Source organism: Myotis lucifugus, unplaced genomic scaffold (assembly GCF_000147115.1).
Source record: "Myotis lucifugus unplaced genomic scaffold, Myoluc2.0 scaffold_304, whole genome shotgun sequence".
NCBI classification, from domain to species: Eukaryota; Metazoa; Chordata; class Mammalia; order Chiroptera; family Vespertilionidae; genus Myotis; species Myotis lucifugus.
The window spans coordinates 808,456-828,481 of NW_005871352.1; the positions used below are offsets into that span (position 1 = coordinate 808,456).

At 44.1% G+C, this 20,026-nt stretch overlaps 1 protein-coding gene across 8 annotated transcripts in view; it reads left to right on the forward strand.

Moving 5' to 3' along the window:
• The window catches only part of NIN (ninein), a 99,940-nt gene that overhangs the window by 37,448 nt on the left and 42,466 nt on the right, over positions 1–20,026 (forward strand). For 7 of the 8 annotated variants that reach the window (XM_014465629.2, XM_023763873.1, XM_006100231.3 and 4 more), the window contains 7 exons: positions 11,242–11,281; positions 12,700–12,890; positions 17,172–17,318; positions 18,017–18,184; positions 18,686–18,822; positions 19,126–19,266; positions 19,500–19,674. In XM_014465629.2, coding sequence (XP_014321115.1) covers positions 11,242–11,281; positions 12,700–12,890; positions 17,172–17,318; positions 18,017–18,184; positions 18,686–18,822; positions 19,126–19,266; positions 19,500–19,674 — 999 coding nt within the window. The remainder of the gene's footprint in view (positions 1–11,241; positions 11,282–12,699; positions 12,891–17,171; positions 17,319–18,016; positions 18,185–18,685; positions 18,823–19,125; positions 19,267–19,499; positions 19,675–20,026) is intronic. The other variant, XM_023763874.1, reaches the window with a different exon arrangement.

The following is a 20,026-nucleotide window of genomic DNA, read 5'->3' on the forward strand; positions in this document are numbered from 1 at the left end:
CCTCAGCTTGGCCAACAGAAGTCCACCCTCCGGGCTGCATGGGCCTGTGTGAGAAATACCCTTGTCCCTTCTGCAGAAGCTGCTCGGGCCTCCTCGGAGTGCTGGGTCATCTTTCCTATTCTAGGGCAGCCCCCGATGGGGACGCTGTTCTCAGTGACCTGTGGGATTTATTTATTCTTAATTTATAAAGAGCTCAGAATCTGTCAGGAGTTCTTTATTGTACTGTTGACTTCTTTTTTCTCCCTTCTGGTTGCCTGAGGCCCTTTGGTCTCCTGCCCTTGGGTGTTAGGAATTTATTCCTCCGTTGTGTTTTTTATCAGCGGCTCACACTTCCTCTCAGTGCCACCGGGCAACACCGAGGGAGGGGCGGGCTGGGCCTCCCCCGCGGGAATATTTCCTGAGAAGCAATCAGGCGGAGAGCTGGAGACGGGCTTCTCGGTTTTGATCGTGCGTTTTCTTTGACTCCGGATCCTGGCTCAGGGGCCAGTGGGACTCCGGGCTGCCTTTGGGCTGCAGTTTCTCCTGCTCTCAGACATGCCTAGAGCGACTTTAGAGGTTTTTGATGAAGACTAAAGGATCCGTACCTGCTGTCAGAAGTTAAATGTGTGTGTGTGTGGGGGGGGGGGGGTGTTCTGGCTATAGCTACCCAAGAGACTAATTTTTAGCTCTAGGGTGAATCAAGTAATTATTTTATTTATCTGAGGACTGGTTAGGGGTGGACAGTGGAAAGGAACGGTGTCACAGGCACCTGTAAAAGCTGTCCTCGTGGCGGCTCGCTTCCTTCTAGGAACTCATCCTGTAGGGAAATGTGAGCAAACAGTCAGCTGAAGGGATAAAACAATACCCCCCCCCTTCTCTCTAGGGTTATTCCGCAATAGGGGAGTTGCTAAAGATTGACAGTTCATTCCGAGGCTCCTGGTTAAGGGTTCAGAATCTTTTTCTGCATCTTTCCTCGGAAGGCCTTCTCCCACCATGCCTGTAACAAACACTCCAGGTAATTCTCAGTAGTCAGACTTCTCTGCGTCTACCTGTCACTCCACCCTTCCCCTCCCACCCAAGAAAACATAGTCACGCAGGCAAGTGAGAGTGGTGCTAGGATGGATTTTATTTTTATATACATTTATTTTCAATGCGAGTCCCATGTGAAGCTCCAGGCTCCCTCAGTTACAGCGGCTTGGAACTCCTCCCCTGCCTGTTTGTGGTGCCCCGTAGTGATCCGGAGCCATGGGTGAGAACCCGGAGCCATGGGTGAGCACCCGGAGCCATGGGTGAGCACCTATGTGGTTAGTCTGGAGTGACAGATGCTCACCACGTGGCCCTGATTCTGAATAGAATATATGAGAGTAAATCTTGGTAGGAGGTGGTGTTGATTATATGCCACTTTTTTCTCAGTTCACATTTGTCTAACAAATTGCAAACATTTTATCGGCTTCATCCTACCCTGCCCCTCCCCAAGGTTTATTTAGGCAATTTGATTCTTTCCTGCTGAAACAGGAAGTATGTAACCTAGCTACTAAGCATGCCTCCCTACCAAGTGTAGTTTACAAGGCCTTAAAAGCCATTCCTAGAGAAAGACCACTGTTATCTACTAAATTTTCAGCACTGAAACGTGTGTTACAGAACTTCATTTGGAAGCCCTGGGGCAAAATGTACCAACTCACAGGGGACAGGTAGGTTCCCCCTCAGGCTGAAACTGGCCTCCACCTTCCAGTTTAGTGCATTTATCTGGCAGGTGGATCCCTTGGGAGTCTGACCTCTCGTTCTGGGTGGCATTGAAAGGAAAGTGGTGATTTTTTCTCTTTTCATGGGGTCATTTTCACTTGAGGCAATTCAATGGGACATTCTATTCTGAATTATTCCACAGGAACAAAGGGCACATTCTTGATGCCAACGTAAGGTGTGATTAGTGAGAAGGTTTTGGTTGTCATCATTCTTGCTTCACTTCATTAAGAAACAGGAGAGAGTTTTTAGGTTCTAAAGAATACGTCCTCCCACCCCCCCTTTTATATGCATATATGCCGTGGCTACTGAACTGACCTTGAGTTTTATGTTCATGCCTCTTCTAAGGGTAGGTGGTAAGGGGCAGACGAAACAAAACTAATCCTCAATTCTGTTCTGTATCACTCAGCCCTGGTAGGAAAGGTTGTTCAATTAATACAATTGGGGCAGGGCCACTTTGCTTTCTGCCCTGGTTGAAAACAGGGGACACCTTGTTAACTGTTTTCCTCCACAGGAATAAATCAGGTCTAGTAAGATTCTTATCAAGAGCAAGAGGCTTTACACAATTATTTTTTCAACTGTAGACAATACTAGTGTAAGCCAAAACCCCGCCGTTTAAGTGAGGACCTGGGAGAAAAGTTAAAGCCAGTTGCTTCATTTGCCCAAGAATGGACAAGCAAATTAAGTCTTTGTGTTGGGACTGTGGGGTTAGGAGGATGGGAGACAATGGTGGTTTAAAAACTTTTTCTTTTTTTTTTAAAAAAAAAGCTGATTGTACTACTCTACATAAAATCAACTTAAGACATGTGAAACTGACTTATATTCCCCTTATGTTCGTTTTCATATATGCATAACTTTGCAGTTAAACTTTATGAATTATTCATTTACATTGTATAGAGTAAATATTTAATTCTGGAACGAACATCTTAATACCTGAGAGAAGTTCTGCTAATAGATTTTGTAGTTGAAATGCAACTGTTTTCCCATTACTTCCATAACATTTTTTTACTTTCTCTTTCAGTTTTTTTAAAAATATGTTTTTATTGATTTTTAGATAGAGAGAAAGGGAGAGGGAGAGAGAAACACACCAATGAGAGAGACACATCCACCGACTGCCTCCTGCACGTCCCCTATTGGGGATCAAGCCCACAACCAGGACATGTGCCCTGACCAGGAATCGAAGCTGGGACCTCTTGGTCCATGGGATGATGCTTAATCCACTGAGCCACACCAGCCGGACCTTAACATTCCATACTATTTTTGGTCTAGTCTTTTTTTTTTTTTAAATATATACTTTATTGATTTTTTACAGAGAGGAAGGAAGAGGGGTAGAGAGTTAGAAACATCGATGAGAGAGAAACATCGATCAGCTGCCTCCTGTACACCCCCCACTGGGGATGTGCCCACAACCAAGGTACATGCCCCTGACCAGAATCGAACCCAGGACCCCTCAGTCCGCAAGCTGCCACACTATTCACTGAGCCAAACTGGTTAGGGCTTGGTCTAGTCTTTTACTTTGACAGTCTGTAAGCAGTTTCAATACTATTGTCATTTATTTCCATCCAACGATGTGACATCACCAGGATACATTTTTTATTAATGGAATTTCAGTGTTTCCCTTTATATTTAAGTCTGATTAGATCATCTGGCTATTCCCAGAAATGAGACACCCATCCAAGATGCAATTGTAGATCACTTGAAAGTGGTGTAAAGAAGCCCCTACAACGCTAACAGGGCGTTGAGGCTTTTAAGCTTTGCTGTTCTGGAAAGTCTTCCTGACTTGACCCTACAGGGAATTCCTCTGGAGTCAGCCCCCACCTCGTCTGCCTTCCAGGGCAACGGTTTCTCATAGTTACTTTCTAACTAGCACAGACAACCAATCAAAAATCAACAAGTTGACTTTAATGATAATAGTAACATTTTCCAATTACACACCACTAAGGGTTTTCCAAGTGGAAAAGCAGTATTTACACTATCAGTCAAGAACAACTCTGATGTGCAAGATTCCATGAGCAGATGTATTTTAAAAAAAAAAATCCCTTTCCTTTAAGGACTTTAAAATCCCATGAATCAAAACCAGTTTCCAGCTTTGGTAGGAGAGTCGTTAAGAATAAAACTCTTTTACATTGAACATTTCTCCACACTGGCAGCACCGAAGGCTCGTTGGCATCTAAATATGTGTGCATTTAAAAATAGTACATTGATTCCCCTTCTCCTCAGCGCTGACTTGTAACGTTTCCTTGCTTTAAAAGATAAAGGCACTGATTTGCATTCTAGAAGTGACAGCCCTGCCACTGAGCTACTTGTCCCTGGTTCTGAGCAGAGATGAGGAACTGGGCTGTCAGGGTCTCCACTGACCACTTTGCCTTCACAGGTGAGGCAGGGGAGCGAACCAAAGTCCCAGGAAGTGTGTGGCTGCAGAAGTAGTAGCCAGTCCCGCTGGCACACTAAGTTTGCAGTACCTGGCCCGCAGTGTGAATTTATAAATAGTTAGGGCATAAATGCCATAGATGCCATGTTTTTAAAAGTCCTACCATTTTAATCATAAGCACCCTCCTAAACCAATTTGTGTGTGTGTTTTATTTTCCCAGAGACTCCCTTTGCTCAGCTACTCTTGTAAAATAGGCCCGACAGCTCAGTTTGTTTGGGAAGCTTTGTTATTCTAGTACATTTCCTTCCTCCTCTTTCTGGGCTTGCTGGGCTTTCCCCTTTCCAAAACAAAACAACAAAAAAAAAACCCTGCTCAAAGCTGTGGAGATCAGCTCAGCAACCTCTGCTGGGAAAGAATAGCCCGTGTGTGCCCCCATAATCGCTTTAATTAGCCAGACATTCTGCGGGGCACAAGGTCTGCCCTGGAGCAGATGGTTGGTGGGGGCTGTGACTGGGCTATTGTGGGCAGGGGCCGTGCCAGGCCCACAGGCTGCAGATGCTGGCCTGGCCTCGGTGCTAGAAGCCCGGGATCCAAGAGGCTCGGGCCATCTGCTCCGCAGTCCGGCCAAGCAGGTGTCCCTCCAAAGAAAGCATTCCTGAAAGCAGTGCCGCCTGCACGGCCCATGTGTGCGGGGCAGCCTCATCCAGCTGCAGGGAGCGGCCACAATGGCCAGTGTGACATGAGGTGCACAGCCCACGAGGCCGTGTGGGGCTCCCTTTGTCTGCCTGAGGGGGGTGGACTGCCTTTGGAGCCAGGCAACCTCTGACCCTCTCCCCTCTGTCCACTCTCAGTGGGGCTCTGGGCCAGCCGCTTGGCATGGTATAATGTGAAAGCGCCAGCAGCCCCTGCCAGCTGTGGCCACCCAGGGGACACTGTCCCACATGGGGCGGGCCCTGGGGAGGCCCTGCTCCTAAGCTGAATCAAAAGTTGATTGCTTCATCGAAACTTTCAAAGCTGTCATGTCTACAGGTCTCTTCTATGCTGCTTCTTAAAGCTGACATGGGTTTATCTGCTGTTTCTGTCCTCTGCCTTTGGCCTAGCCCAGTGATGGCGAACCTATGACACGCGTGTCAGAGGTGACACGAGAACACATTTTTTTTTGTTGATTTTTCTTTGTTAAATGGCATTTAAATATATAAAATAAATATCAAAAATATAAGTCTTTGTTTTACTATGGTTGCAAATATCAAAAAATTTCTATATGTGACACGGCACCAGAGTTAAGTTAGGGTTTTTCAAAATGCTGACACGCCGAGCTCAAAAGGTTCGCCATCACTGGCCCTAGTTTGAACACCCAGGTAGTAGGAATGGTCGTTATAATATTTATTTACTGAACAGACACTTAGCACTAATTTGTACCGGGCACTGTTTTAAGTGCTCTCCAAATATTGGCACACCCTCGCAGGTAGGCACTGCTGTTCACTTACCCATGAGGAAGCGGAGGCACATTGGGCGTTAGGTAGCCTGCCCAGGGTTGCTCAGCCAGCCCCTGGTGGAACTGAACTGAAACTGAACTCGGGGAGTCTGGCTCTGGAGTCCAAACCCTTCACCACATCATTGTTCTGGCTGCAATAATAACACGAGCTCACGTTTCCTAGTGCCGTGTCCCCATTAGCTGTGTGTTCCCCTTTGCAGATGAAGTGAGGTACTGAGGGGTCACACAGAACGGCCAGCCAGGGGGACGGTCTCTCAGCAACCCCTAGTGCTCACGCAGGCCACCGTTTTGCCTCTGGAGTTGGGAGTAAATCCCTCAGAATTATTATTTTTAATGTATTAACATCTGCTCTTTCTCTAGTGAGGGGCTACATGAAATTTTAAGGGAAGAAATGTGTGTGTGAATTCGTACTGGAACGCATCCCAGCAATTGTCTCTCCCCGTTCTCCCCATTTTTCCTGAGATTTTTGTGATGATCTTCCTTCCAGTGCCCCGGGCTGGGCTGTGTCTCAGGCCACCTGGCAGGCTTGCACGGCCTGGGTAAACCGTCAGCAATTAAACGACCTTGTTCCGGAATGATGCCTCCTTTTATTGGTGCTGTTCCAGTAGCCCAATGATCTAATCCCCCAACCTTTTAACCTGCCTCCCCCCCCTCCCCCGATTTTTAATTGGAACTGCTGGCCCCAGGCAGTGAGAATGAAAATAAATGAGCTGTGAATGAATTGAATCTCCCCTCCTCCCTGCAGCCCCCCATTGCAATTTAATAAACGATCAGCCGCCATGTGCTTACCTCCCTCTTTATCAGGATGGCAAACTCTCCAGTTGAGGTGGTCTTGGAATGAAAATGTAGCCATTAGCATAAGCTTGCTTCTCCCTAGCAGGGCTGCTCCTAGCTGGACCTATGTTTCTCACACAGGGCCAGGGGAGGGATGCTTGGAAAGTTGTTACCCCTAGAGATTTTATTTTATTTATTGTTTTTAATATATTTTATTGATTTTTTTACATAGAGGAAGGGAGAGGGATAGTTAGAAACATCGATCAGCTGCCTCCGGCACACCCCCTACTGGGGATGTGCCTGCAACCAAGGTACATGTCCTTGGCCAGAATTGAACCTGGGACCCTTCAGTCCACAAACCGACGCTCTGTCCACTGAGCCAAACCCCTAGGGCACCCCTAGAGATTTTAAAACAAGTTATCCCTTACACTGCCACCCCTGGCCCTAAGAGTTTGTGTGAAGCCATTTAAGCTGCTGGTGCTGCCTGGGGTTTAGAAGTTTTGCTGTTCCTAGGCCATTGGGTTAGGCTAGCTTAAGAATGCCTCTTTTGGATGGCCATGCTCACAGCCCCCAAGGTAGGCCTCACATGAGTGTCCCTGATCTTTCCACACTCTGTAAGCGGAGGCAGCACTGGTTCCAGCTGGGTTTACCCTCCTGAACAGCACTTGGCCTCCCACCACGCCGTCTCTCTCCATCATGGGCCACAGCGCTAGAGGACACCACAGGTACTGCATTGTAAATACCACCGGGAGCGGACTTTCCTTTTCTCCCACCCCCATGTCACAGGAAATTCAGTGAGAATTTGAAGAAATGGTGAAGTTGTACCTATTTATGTTGCATAAACAACATTTATAACAGTAAAGGAAATAAGATTGTTTCTCATAGTCTGTCAAGCAAATGTATCTACTTCATTGTCCCTATTTCCTTCCAGTCTTTGTCTAATTGTGTAAATATTTTTGCCAGTGGTAATCATAGTGTAGATAGCATTTTTGTTGTGGTCTTTCATGTAACATTTCATAAGACATTTTTCCATGCTCCTCCATGGTTTTATGATTATTCTTTTAATGACTGTTATGATAGATCATTATACTTTTATGCCCCAATGTTGAATATTTAAATTGTTTTCAATATTGTGCTCTTACCAAAAAAAAAATGCTAAATGTATATATTTATGTCTATGTTTTTATTCTTCTTTTGGTTTTATTACCATATGAAATTATTGAGTCAAAGAGTATGAATATTTTTATGGATTTTGATACATTAAGTCATTTGCTTTACTAAAAGGGTAATATCCATTTACACTGCTACCAGTAACATATAAACAGGCCTATTTTAAATTATGGTCTTGATGGTAATAGGAGTCCCATCTTACTTTTCTCATTCAATGGGAACAAAATGATTCCTTGGGTTTCATTTCTACTTCTTTAATTGCTGTGGAAATGAACCTTTCCCTGGGGTTTAGGAGGTTGCGCTGTACCTGATGCCGCTGGGTTAGGCTATCTTAAGAATCCTGCTTTTGGCATTTGTTTAATTGTGTTGCCTCTTATGCAAATTGTCTGTTTGTATTCTGTGCATATTTACTGGAGACTTGGCATTTTTCTTACGAATTGATACGAATAATGATACCTCCCCAGGGTCACCCAAATTAATGCTTTAAGTTTAAATGTAATGAAAAAAATTGCAAACATGCATTCGATATGTATTACATAAACACATGTCCAATAAAAATAAGACTTTATTTTTATTATGTGCTTATTATGTGCCAGGAACAATTCTAAGCATTTTACCCAGCTCTGTGAAATATGTCCTACTTTATTCCCATTTTATAGATGGGAAACTGAGGTGAAAGGATAAGAGACTTGTCCAAACCCAACCCAGTAGGTAAACGAGGATTCAGAGCCTGGCAGTCCAGCTCCTACGTCCATGCAGTAACCCCCACAACTCGATCTCTTATTAGTTAGGGTGAGAGTCAGGGAAAGAAGGTGCAGGGAAGAACCACCCTGGGGATTGATTGCATCAGATACAGGCCGCCAGTCCCATAGCCTCGGGAGATGTTGGAGACAGAATAGTGTAGCCTCTTGCTCCTCTGAACTAATTGCTCGCTGTTTTAAAATGCATTGAGAAGTGAGCAAAGGTAAACAATAAACTTTTATGTAGCAAGATACACACCTTGTTGCTTTAGGAATTGTTACCAAGGGTTTTTTGAAGGTGTGTTTGCATTTTTCCAGCTGTATCCCAGTGGAGCTCCTTTTATTATTCATACCTAGTGCTATTCATCTTGCCATTTCTCCTGTCAGTTTGTGCTGTTTAAAACCATCCCCTGCTTGTGAGTTGTTAGGTTATATTCTAACAAAATGATTCTTAGACCATAGAAACCTATTTTTACTTGCTGTAGGTGGATTTAATGGATTTTATTTTTGGGTGTGTCCAACTTAAAATACTGAATGAGTTTTCCCATTTGGAGTGCCTAAGTAGTATGAGAATTTAAATCATTTGCTCTGAAAAAATAAATATATATGTAGAAGCCTAATGTGCAAATTGTCCCCGTGGAAGTTCAACCAGGAGACCGATTGCTTGCTGTGATGTGCGCTGACCACCAGGGGGTGGCGCAGAATGAAAGAATGCCCGGCTGGCAGCCAGAAGGAAGGCCCTGGCCAGCAGCCAGAAGGCCCAAATCGGCCCTAATCGCTGGCCAGGCCTCGGGACCCTACCCATGTACAAATTTCGTGCAACGGGCCTCTAGTAAATAAATAAATTATTTGCTCTGTTGGATGAGGAACTAAATAGGGAAGGACAGACAGGCAGGGTGCTTTCATTAATGGGACTTTATTGATTTAAAACTTTTAATATACAAACAGTTGAGTTCTGCCCCAAAAAAATAATATCGGAAAATCTGTGGAGGACTATTTACTCCACTGCTCCCTCCCCACACCCACCATGCATGGACATCCGCCAGGCTGGAGATGTCTTTAGGTGGAAATGGGGGCCGATAAAATTGTAATCAAACAAACAAGCAAAAATCACATTGCACCCTAATTCAGTTCCCACCGATACCATGTGTATCAGTGAGTTCCAGTTGTATCCTGAATGAGTTGTCGTGACTTATATATTTTGAGTTACTGCCTTTGGATGTCTTTTCTGTATGTCAGGAATGATCCATCTCAGCATTGTCAGTGTGTGCTATCAGTTCAGAATTTGGGGGAAATTTGGGGAACTCTCTGAATTGGTGTTATCTTCAGTATGTCTCTAAGTAAAGTATGGAACTGTGACGCCCTGTTGGATGGCTGTCCTTCAGTTAAGAGGAGAGGACTGAGTGTCGAGAGGAACAAAGTAGATGTGCTTACTCATACCAACTTGAACACACTCCTGAAAGTCAACCTGTAATCTAAGAATCGTAGGTTGCGCACTGCTTGCCATGAGCAATCCGAGCTCTGGAGACAGGAGTAACGAGGCTCTTTTTCCTGTTGAGTTTGTTTCAGGATTCTAAGAAATCAGCCAGCACAGAGAGTGGGCTTGGTAACATGTCAAAAGCAGCTTCATTCCTAAAGTTGGCTCTTTGCTGAGACAGCAGCCAGGTTTTGAAAGCGGGGGGGCGGGGGGGGGAATTGCACCTTTTTTTTCTCAGCAAGTTTTCCTGCGATGGTTGTAGACCCTCCCAAAGGCAGTGATTAGGCAGCTCACTGTTGAGGCCAAGGCCACTGTGGACCTACTCGTTGCCCTGGTTGGAGCAGACCTGTGCCGTGTTGGCCAGTGGAGCAATGCCTGGATTGGGGTTCTGACTTGTGTCCTTGGCCAAGTGCAGTTGTTGCACCAACACAAACCACAACTCCATGCTGTGATGTGGAAAAGACCCAGTAGTAGTAACATAGCATATGCCAAGGGGGTAAAATGGCCCAGGGCAGAGAAATGTCACTGCTTTTAGTGTAAGTTACTGGCCATGTATATTTGACCTTTCTAGCCTACCTTTTTGGGGGTTGCATCTGTACCCTCTTACTGTGCCACAAACACCCTAGGCTCATTCCTGCCTCCATGCTTCAGCACACAGTAACTGCTCCTTACTTTTCACTTGGCTGTCTCCTGCTCATCCTTCAGGTCTCAGTTTAGATAATTGGTTCTTTAGGAAGTCTACCCAGATCTCCCAAGTCTGAAGGATCCCATGTACCCTCATAGCATCTTGAACTTGCCCATCATAGCACTTAATATACTACCGTATTGTACTTCCTGGTTTGATTTTTTTGGTTTTTGTTATGTTTTGCCTGCATGTCTGCATTAACATGTAAATTTCTCGAGGCAAGAAATATGTTCATCCTCTTCATAGTTGTATTCCAGAGATGGAGCAAAATCCCTGGCACCCAGTACACATCTGTTGAGGAACACATTCATCCATGCGTTCATTCAAACCCTCATTGGTTGGTGGGATCTGAATATTCTCTGGCGTGGTTTTATTGGTTGTGGCAGATTGTGCTGTGGAATAAGCGACTTCGCAATCGTGAAAGGCAGTTCCTTGGTGAAACGCTGCAGAAGGCTGTGTGGTGTTTCTTGGGAGGCTGGTTGAGGAGAAAGCACTAGGGCAGTGATGGCGAACCTATGACACGCGTGTCAGGTGACACGCGAACTCATTTTTTTGGTTGATTTTTCTTTGTTAAATGGCATCTAAATATATAAAATAAATATCAAAAATATAAGTCTTTGTTTTACTGTGGTTGCAAATATCAAAACATTTCTATATGTGACACGGCACCAGAGTTAAGTTAGGTTTTTCAAAATGCTGACACGCCGAGCTCAAAAGGTTCGCCATCACTGAACTAGGGGGTCCTGGGTCATGTGACTCACGCAGATGATGCTTTCAGGGGCACTGATCTTCTTCTCTTGCCTTCTCTAGCACTGGAAGACTCAACCCAGCGAGGAGTACGAAGCAGAAGGTAGGAGCTGAGTGTGTGTCGGGGAAGGACGGGCTGCCGTCACGGGCATTCTCCACACCCCCCTTCCTGCGTCTCCTGGCCTTCTTCTAACAGCCTCGCATGCTGGAGGCCAGCTGAGAAGTCACCTTAAGAACAGCAGCAACAAACATTCATTCCCAATTGACAGCTTATAGTTCTAACATACTAACTTTTAACATCATGCAAGATAGGAGAACTAAGACGTAGAATTTCACTACGGTTAAGTACTCTCTTATATAGACTTCGAAATTAATCTGTGAACAGTCCTGCATTAAATAGTGACCTATCTCTCGACAAGTTTTAGATGTATTTAAGAAACATCACTTGAAACATGTATGGTTTTATTAAGCACAATGTCACCCCAATAAATTCAATTTTTAAAAAAATCAAAACACGTTGATCTTCTGGCCAGCAGATGGCACTGTGGCCCAGCTGACAGAGCCTCAGCTGGCTGCACAGCCCGCCCTGGCAGGCAGGTTACCTGTACTTCAGTGCAATTACAGCGTGTTCTCTAGGTCTCCGGCCTGGAAACATACAGCAGTAATGGGCTTAATCTCTTCGATAAATAACACTAAGTGCTCTTCTCAACCCTCCAAGTTCTTCCAGGCACACAAAATTGTGCCAGCGATTATCTCATGTTTAAGTAATGACTTTAAAGAATCTCTCTAATAAATGGGCGAGTCGAAAATGGAACTAGAAGTGAGAACTTTTAATAGAAGATAAATTTTGTTATTTAAATGAGTAGTTTTGTCCTTAAGTCTTTACATAGAAGTTATTCTTAATATGTAGATAATTAATAACTTGCAGCTCACAACCTTTTATTCTTTGGAGTTGGACTGTTTTGCCGGTCAGAATATTCATAGGTGTAAAGATTTTGGAACAAACTAATCTTGAGACATGATTTTTTAATGATATTTATCATGAAATTATTTTCTTCTCAGTAAAAGCAGTGCCAGACTAGACTTTCTAGTGCTTAGACCAGACGAGAGTGGAGATCATGAAGATGATAATGGAGCCCTAGTTGAGGCAGGGTGGATAAAGCTCCGTGGAATGCCTCTCACCCAGCCTTCTCTCCCGCTGTCACCAAAGCCTGAGGCTATACATGTTTTCCGATGTACTGATACAGGACTAGACCCTAGGCATGGCTGCACGAGAGATACTTCTTCCATGGGTATGACTGCCAGTGAACAAAATAAAAAAATGCCTGATTGCCCTAGGGGCAGCCCGAGAACCAGTGGTTCCATTGCATTTGAACTTCAGAATTAAATCAAAATGAAATCAGCATTCATAGTCTTTTTTTATCATTTTTACTTTCAAAAAAGCACATTTTTTTTCTTTGAGGATAGGTCTCTTCCTTTGTAATCCCCTTGGAGACAACACAATGTGTGCTTTTATTTCAGGCCAGCTAAGATTTTGGAACCCAGATGATTTGAATGCCTCCCAGAGTGGGTCTGCCCCTCCCCAAGACTGGATAGAAGAGAAACTGCAGGAGGTTTGTGAAGATTTGGGGATTACCCGTGATGGTCACCTGAACCGAAAGAAGCTGGTCTCCATCTGTGAGCAGTATGGTTTGCAGAATGTCGATGGAGAGGTGAGCCAGGCATCACATATTTATTCGTGAATAGTAATCACGATAAAAGCTCAGCTGGCCCCAGGCTGGGAACAGCCATGTTTTGGCTTCCTGCGGTATGTTACGGAGACTTCCTTCTCTTTTTTTCTGGGAAGTCAGCCACGAAGATTCTGTCCTTGAGGAGCTCATGCTGTGTTGTAGAAAAGAAAAACAGACAATAGCTGACACTTAACTGTATACTCTGCACCCCTCACTTTACTCCATACTATAATATTATAGTCAGATACTAGCTCAGTACAGCCATGATGTCAGATATACAGGGTGTCCCCCAAAAATGTATACACACTTTAACAGCCGGTAGCTCAATTTTGAAAATGAAATGTATTTTAATACACACTGCCTTTATAATTATTCGAAGTGTGTGTCTACACCCTATCTTTGTAGACGTGGCATTCATGGGTGTGAATGTGGGGAAGGTGTAGAGGAAGGATTAAGCAGGCAGATTTGAGTTGGGGAAATAATTTGAAGGCCAGGCTGATGAGATTAGGTTTTTGGAGCTACCCCAATACCAGCCTGGGTGCTGCAGCAGACTAACATGTAGGAAAAACTGACTTGCTGAGGGTGGTCTGGGCATCTTTCGGTGGGCGTATTGGAGTACAGAGAGCACCTGGTTAGGAGACCAGCTAGGAGCCATGATAATATTCTAGTCATGAAGAAATGGAAAAGGGTAGTTTGGTGGTTTTGAAGATACACAGGAGAGTTTGAAGGAGTGCCCAAAACTCTTGTTTAGTAAAATTGTGAGCTTTGCATTTTATGAACATTTAAGAAGAGAACAGGCAGGACTGGGCACAGGAATAGTTTTGAAACATAAGAATATAAATAATTCCAAGATATGTCTTTCAAAGAGCTGGAAATAAGAGTTGGAGGGACTTAGAGAGGTTAGGGCTCAGTTGTAGCTTTGGGAATATTTGATTATATTAATATTTGAAGTCTTGCTGTCCGATTGCTCAGGGATAAGTAGCATTTCCTAAACCATAAGAAGATTTTATCATCAAAGCTTCCAAGCAGCCTGGCTTGTGGAGCATTTTTTCCCTTCTTCCTTGTGTATGTGACCATTATATGCCGTTTTACTACCTTTTCAATGATTTATTTTTCATTGGTGGCTGTTGAGTCATAAAATGAAATGCATCCTCCTAAATTATAAATCAGTGCAGTATGTACAGCCTTAGGTTGTTTTTGCCAAGAAATAATTGCACAAGCATGGATTGTTTATCTAAGAACAACTCTTGGAATAAACTGCAGCCACTTGCGGGCAGTTGCATCTTTTGTGGTGGAGTTTCCAGAACCTAGTGCAAGAAGCTGCCCATTTCGTTATTTCCTTCTCATCGGAGGCTGAGGAAAGGATTGCATATTGAGTATAGCTTGTACTTACCACAGAGGAGCTGAGAGTTCAAGATGATGATCTCATCAACATACGATTTGGAATCCTAGAATTTTACAACTGAAAGCAATTTTAGGTTTAGTTATTCCTCATTTCATAGATACAGAGTGAGATCACTGCGCTTGCTGTTACCATGAGGAGGGACTGCGGCACTGCCTTATGGCTGGAACTTGGCCTCTGCCTTCCAGAAGCAAGGACATCGATAGGGCAGGGATGACAAACCGTTGCCCTAGATGGCCCAGAGGCTGTTTTACTTGGCCTGCGCAATGTTTAGAAATTGAACTTTTTTGCTGCCCTTTTTAAAATCAGGAAGTTTTTTTAAAGGTTAGATTTGGCTCCATTTGCTGGCAGCAGGAAGTGCCTAGGGCCTTTGGGCAGGGCATGCCCGCGTGGGTACAGTTCACTACTTTAAAGGGCACTACTTTCTAACGTCTCAGGACCACTCTGCCTCATATATCACCTTCTGATCTCTCTGGGTATTTGGGGTTCATGGTCCCTATTCTAGTGCATTATTTTGCAACTTACACATTGGGAAATCAGCCATCCAAAGATCAGGCTGGTGTAGCCTGGGGAGTAAGAATGTCCTCAGGGGTCTAGGTTTGGCTCCTGCACAGGCTGCAGGGGGTGCCCCAGTTGCTCAGTTGACTTGTATTCTTTTCAGCCCAGCCCTGCTCATCCACCCCCTTCTGAATCCACATCCTTTTGATTCACCATTTGCCCACTGCCCCATGCACAGTAACTGGCAGGGCTCCCTTGGAATGGATCAGGTGATGGGTGTTTAGGCAATCTGGAAGCTGTGCATGGATTTGGCCAAGGTCACAAGGTTAAGCAGTGTGGGTCTAAGGTTAGAGCCACAACATGCTTGTCAACTGCAGTTAACCGCAGCTGGATTTTACTGTGACTTCTGGTTTGATGGTCTGGAAGGCCTAGTCCTCTAAGAAAGTGTACTTTTGGTTATAAGAAGGGGACTGAGAAGCTAAGGGATCTTAGCAAACATAGAATCTTGACCCAAATACCTTTGAGTTTCATAACACAATTCTCTATTTGGAGCCATTGCTTCTGCCAAAGATTTGCACTCTTAAGAATGGTTTTCTTGTTTTAGAGTCCTCTCGAGAGGAAGTGGATATAAATAGAAACAGGGACAGATGTTTCCTATTGGATAGGAATTGAGAAAAAAAAGCATTTGACATAAAAGAAATGCCTCAAGCAATTACATGAAAAATAAAATCAACAATTCTGAGATGACTGGAATCCTAGTTATAGTCCAGACTTAGGAAATGAATATTGAAAATTTAAGGACGTGTTACAAAGAGGCCTTTGTTAGAGTGGACCCAATTAATTGTAGGCTCTAATGCAATAAGAGTGAATTTGATGTTTATTCTGTTTAACATGGGCATCACCAGAGAGCTTGTTAGAATTGCAGAATCTCAGGCCCCACCCCCACATTAACTGTATTGGAGACCACACTTAACAAGATCCTCCGGTGACCTCTGTTTTATTCCTTGGAGGCATGTTCTATAGAAAAGAGGAATCCAACTGCCAGGGGGAGAAAGAGGTCTTTACCTCCCCTCCCTGTTTTGTGTTTCAGCGATTCATCTGCTTTATTCTCCTTTCCTTTCCTCTGTTGAGCTGGGAAACAAACCATCTCCTAGGCAAGCCTGTGGAGAGACTGTAGTCCAGTGTCCTCTGTCCTCATTATATGATGAGGACCACCTGATTACTGTCAGAGGTTGCAAAAGGGCCAGGAAAATTCCCTTCTCTTTACACCTCCTAGAATCCTTCTATTGCACACACACAAAATCCTCTTCTCCTCCAATCTTCATTTCTCCCATGCTAAAGCATAAAACAAATGAAAACACAAAACACGCAGTACCGTTCCAAATAACATTCTAAATCCCAAGTCATGGGTTTCAGATCTAAGCTTTTAGGTCATTGCTATCTGCCCCAGAACAAATTCTATCTAACATACCAGTTTCAAAAATTTAATATACATACAATATTGTGTAGAGTAACCACAGTACAATGACTCAATGTCCAATTAACTTTTACTATTACATCACTAGGAAGCTATATTTTTAAGTAATTTTTTAATTTGTGAGAATGATATATAATAACATTAAAGATTACCTGCTCGCCCTGACTGGTTTAGCTCAGTGGATAGAGCGTCAGCCTGCAGACTGAAGGGTCCCAGGTTCAATTCCGGTCAGGGGCATGTACCTTGGTTGCGGGCACATCCCCAGCAGGGGGTGTGCAGGAGGCAGCTGGTCGATGTTTCTCTCTCATCAATGTTTCTAACTCTCTATCCCTTTCCCTTCCTCTCTGTAAAAAATCAATAAAAATATATTTTAAAAAAAATTACCTGCTCATCTGGCTACCATTGCTCAGTGGTTGAGTGTCAACCTATGAACCAGGAGGTCATGGTTTGATTCTGGGTCTGGCACATGCCCAGGTTGCAGGCTCAATCCCCAGTGGGGGGTGTGCAGGAGGCAGCCAATTAATGATTCTCTCTCATTGATGTTTCTATCCCTCTCTCCCTCTTCCTTCCTCTCTGAAATTAAAAAAAAAAGAAAGGAAATAAAGGTTACCTGCTCTAAAAGTGTGAGTAAAAGAGAAAACAGTAATTGCTAACTTGTGTAAAGATTATGAAGATATTGAAATGGACTTTTGTTTAGTTTGTGTGAGGTAGAAGGGTATAGTACTAGAAAGGAAAGTAAATTTAGTGAAACTAGAATAAAGGGGCATGTTATATTTCTGGAGTCCTGGGATCAACATTGGTGCCAATTTCTATTGGCCAACAGTGTAGTTTGGGCCTTGTGTTATTTTGAGTGAAATGTTTAAAACATTTGGTTACTTTTTTCTAGATGCTTGAGGAAGTCTTCCATAATCTTGATCCTGATGGTACAATGAGTGTAGAAGATTTTTTCTATGGCTTGTTCAAAAATGGGAAATCCTTTACACCGTCAGCATCTACTCCCTATAGACAGTTGAAAAGGCATCTCTCCATGCAGGTAAGAAATAAAAATAAATGGGAAGTGATTTCTTTTTTTTTCTTTTTAATATATATTTTTATTGATTTCAGAGAGGAAGGGAGAGGGAATAAGAGAATCATTGATTGGCTGCCTCTTGCATGCCCCCTATTGGGAATCGAGCCTGAAACCTGGGCATGTAACCTGACTGGGAATCGAACCTTGACTTCCTGGTCAATGCTCAACCACTGAGCCACACCGGCCAGGCAGAAGTGGTTTCTTTATAGGTAGAAATTAAACCCATGTGAATAACTTCTAATGACTTAATTGGTTGGTTGAAGAAAAATACTGAGGAGAAAGAGAGGCAAAGAAGAATAAGAAAGAAAGAATAAGCCATTGAGAAGGAAAAATTAGGTTTGCGAAATGACCATAAATTATAGAGTGGGAAGACCACTAGTTATGCCCCTTAATGTTAACTGAAGAAAAAACCTGGTGTAAGTAGAGACACATCTCATCCATAGCAAGGAACCCTCTGCCAGAGCTCCTTGTTTTTGATAAGCTTTGCATTCTAGGCTCACTTGGGAAACAGAGATCAAAGGGGCTGCATGACTCGCCCCGCCCCTTGTGTAAATTAGAGAAACACATCCTTCTGCTCCTTGTGGTCAGGACTGACCAGTTCTGGTCTTCACCGACACCTTGTTGAAATGCCTGAGCTTGCTCAAGTCTCTTTCTTCCTCCAGTCTTTTGATGAGAGTGGACGACGTACTACAACCCCATTGGTGATGACGAGTACCACTGGCTTTCGGGTCTTCTCCTGCCTGGATGATGGGATGGGCTACGCACCAGTGGAGAGAATACTTGACACCTGGCAGGAAGAGGGCATTGAGAACAGCCAGGAGATCCTGAAGGTGTGGCAGCAAAAGTGGGAGAAAAATGGCAAATTGGGAAAGGGTTGAAAAATTCCAGGTGTTTTTTGAAACTGTGATTTGATTATTTGATTTCTCCTTAATGATACTTCTATTCATAAAACCTCAAAGATAAGAGATAACTTTTCCTACCCCCTTTAACCAGGAATCTGTTGCCAACTACTTTCTGTGTTTTTAACCCCTAAATTATTAATAAAAGAAATGCTCTTAACTAATCTCTGGTTGGTAAGGATTAGAATTATACGACTGTGTTTATTTAAAGTGCCAGATAGCATTTTCTTTAAAAACATGTAAGTAACCATGTTATGGTTTCCTTAAAGAGAGCTAGTTATGTTCTGGACTAAAGATTGTTCCTTAGCAGTCACTAAAGAAATGTAATCATCCATCTAGACTATACATTTAGCTCTCTGGGTTTGTTAACCTTCACTGTCTGCTTTCAGAGGATAGAACTTGTGATTCTCCTGAACTTGTTCTGATTTCCAGGCCTTGGATTTTAGCCTTGATGGAAACATCAACTTGACAGAGTTGACACTGGCTCTTGAAAATGAACTTTTGGTCACCAAGAACAGCATCCACCAGGCGGCTCTGGCCAGCTTCAAAGCTGAGATCCGGCATTTGCTGTGAGTTGTTTCATTCATTTCCTTTTCTACTTGTCCAGCAAAAGTCACTGAGATGCCTGGGATATACATTTTTTCCATATGCCGATGTGGCTAATCTGCTATTATCTCTCTACTGTAAAAATGAGGGAGAGCGTGGATGTGCATGTAGGTTTTTGAAGGGAGGTATGGAATGTCCTTGATTTGGAAGGTGTTTGGTTGTCTTGGTTTTGTGTTTGCATTGAAACAAGCCAGATGAGAGCATTTGGGGGTCTACTTGTTACTTAGAAACAGTTTCCCTTTAACTCAGTTTATTTCTGATTCTAGGGAGCGTGTTGATCAAGTGGGCAGAGAAAAAGAGAAGCTACGGTTAGATCTGGACAAAGCCGAGAAGCTCAAGTCTCTCATGGCCTCAGAGGTGGACGATCATCACGCGGCCATCGAGCGACGGAATGAGTACAACCTCAGGTGCGACTGGTAGGGCCAGGCCCCTCCTCACCCAGCACCCTGGCCCAGGGCAGCGGGGCTCAGCCTGCCTGGCCACACCTGGCTGGAGTGAATGAGGTCTTGCTAAGCCTAAAGGAAAGCAGGATACACTAGATACTTTCTCAAGTTGCTTGATTCTGTTTCCAATTTTGGTAGATCCGCATAGGGATCTCTGAGGAACTTGATGGCAGCTTGCTGGTCTTTTCTCCTCCCAGGAAACTGGATGAAGAGTACAAGGAACGCATAGCAGCCTTAAAGAATGAACTCCGAAAGGAGAGGGAGCAGATCATGCAACAGGTGGGCAAGCAGCGTTTGGAACTTGAGCAGGAAATTGAAAAGGCAAAAACAGAAGAGAACTACATCCGGGACCGCCTGGCCCTCTCTTTAAAGGTAACCTTCCTGTTGGTTCTGTGGTCTGGGTCCTGCTAAGGAAAACGCAGCTGTGTAAGAGGGCCGGTCTGCCCAGGGCTCACTCAGGGTTTCCCGCACGTTCACCCAGCTGGGCCGTGACCCAGATATAGCAGAGCCCCGCTGGGATCTGTTTCAGGGGTATCCAGGCTTCTGGTTTGTCAAGAGTTGATTCTTGTTCTTCTCGCCCCCCTGAAGCTGCACTGGGTCCTCAGGGCTGTTTGGCCAGGTGGATGCCCTCTCCCTTCCCTGCCCTCCCCTCGCCCCTTCCTCTTAGCAAATGGACTTGTCTCCTGCCACACAGAGCCCATCAGCTTTGCTTCTGTGCTTCCAG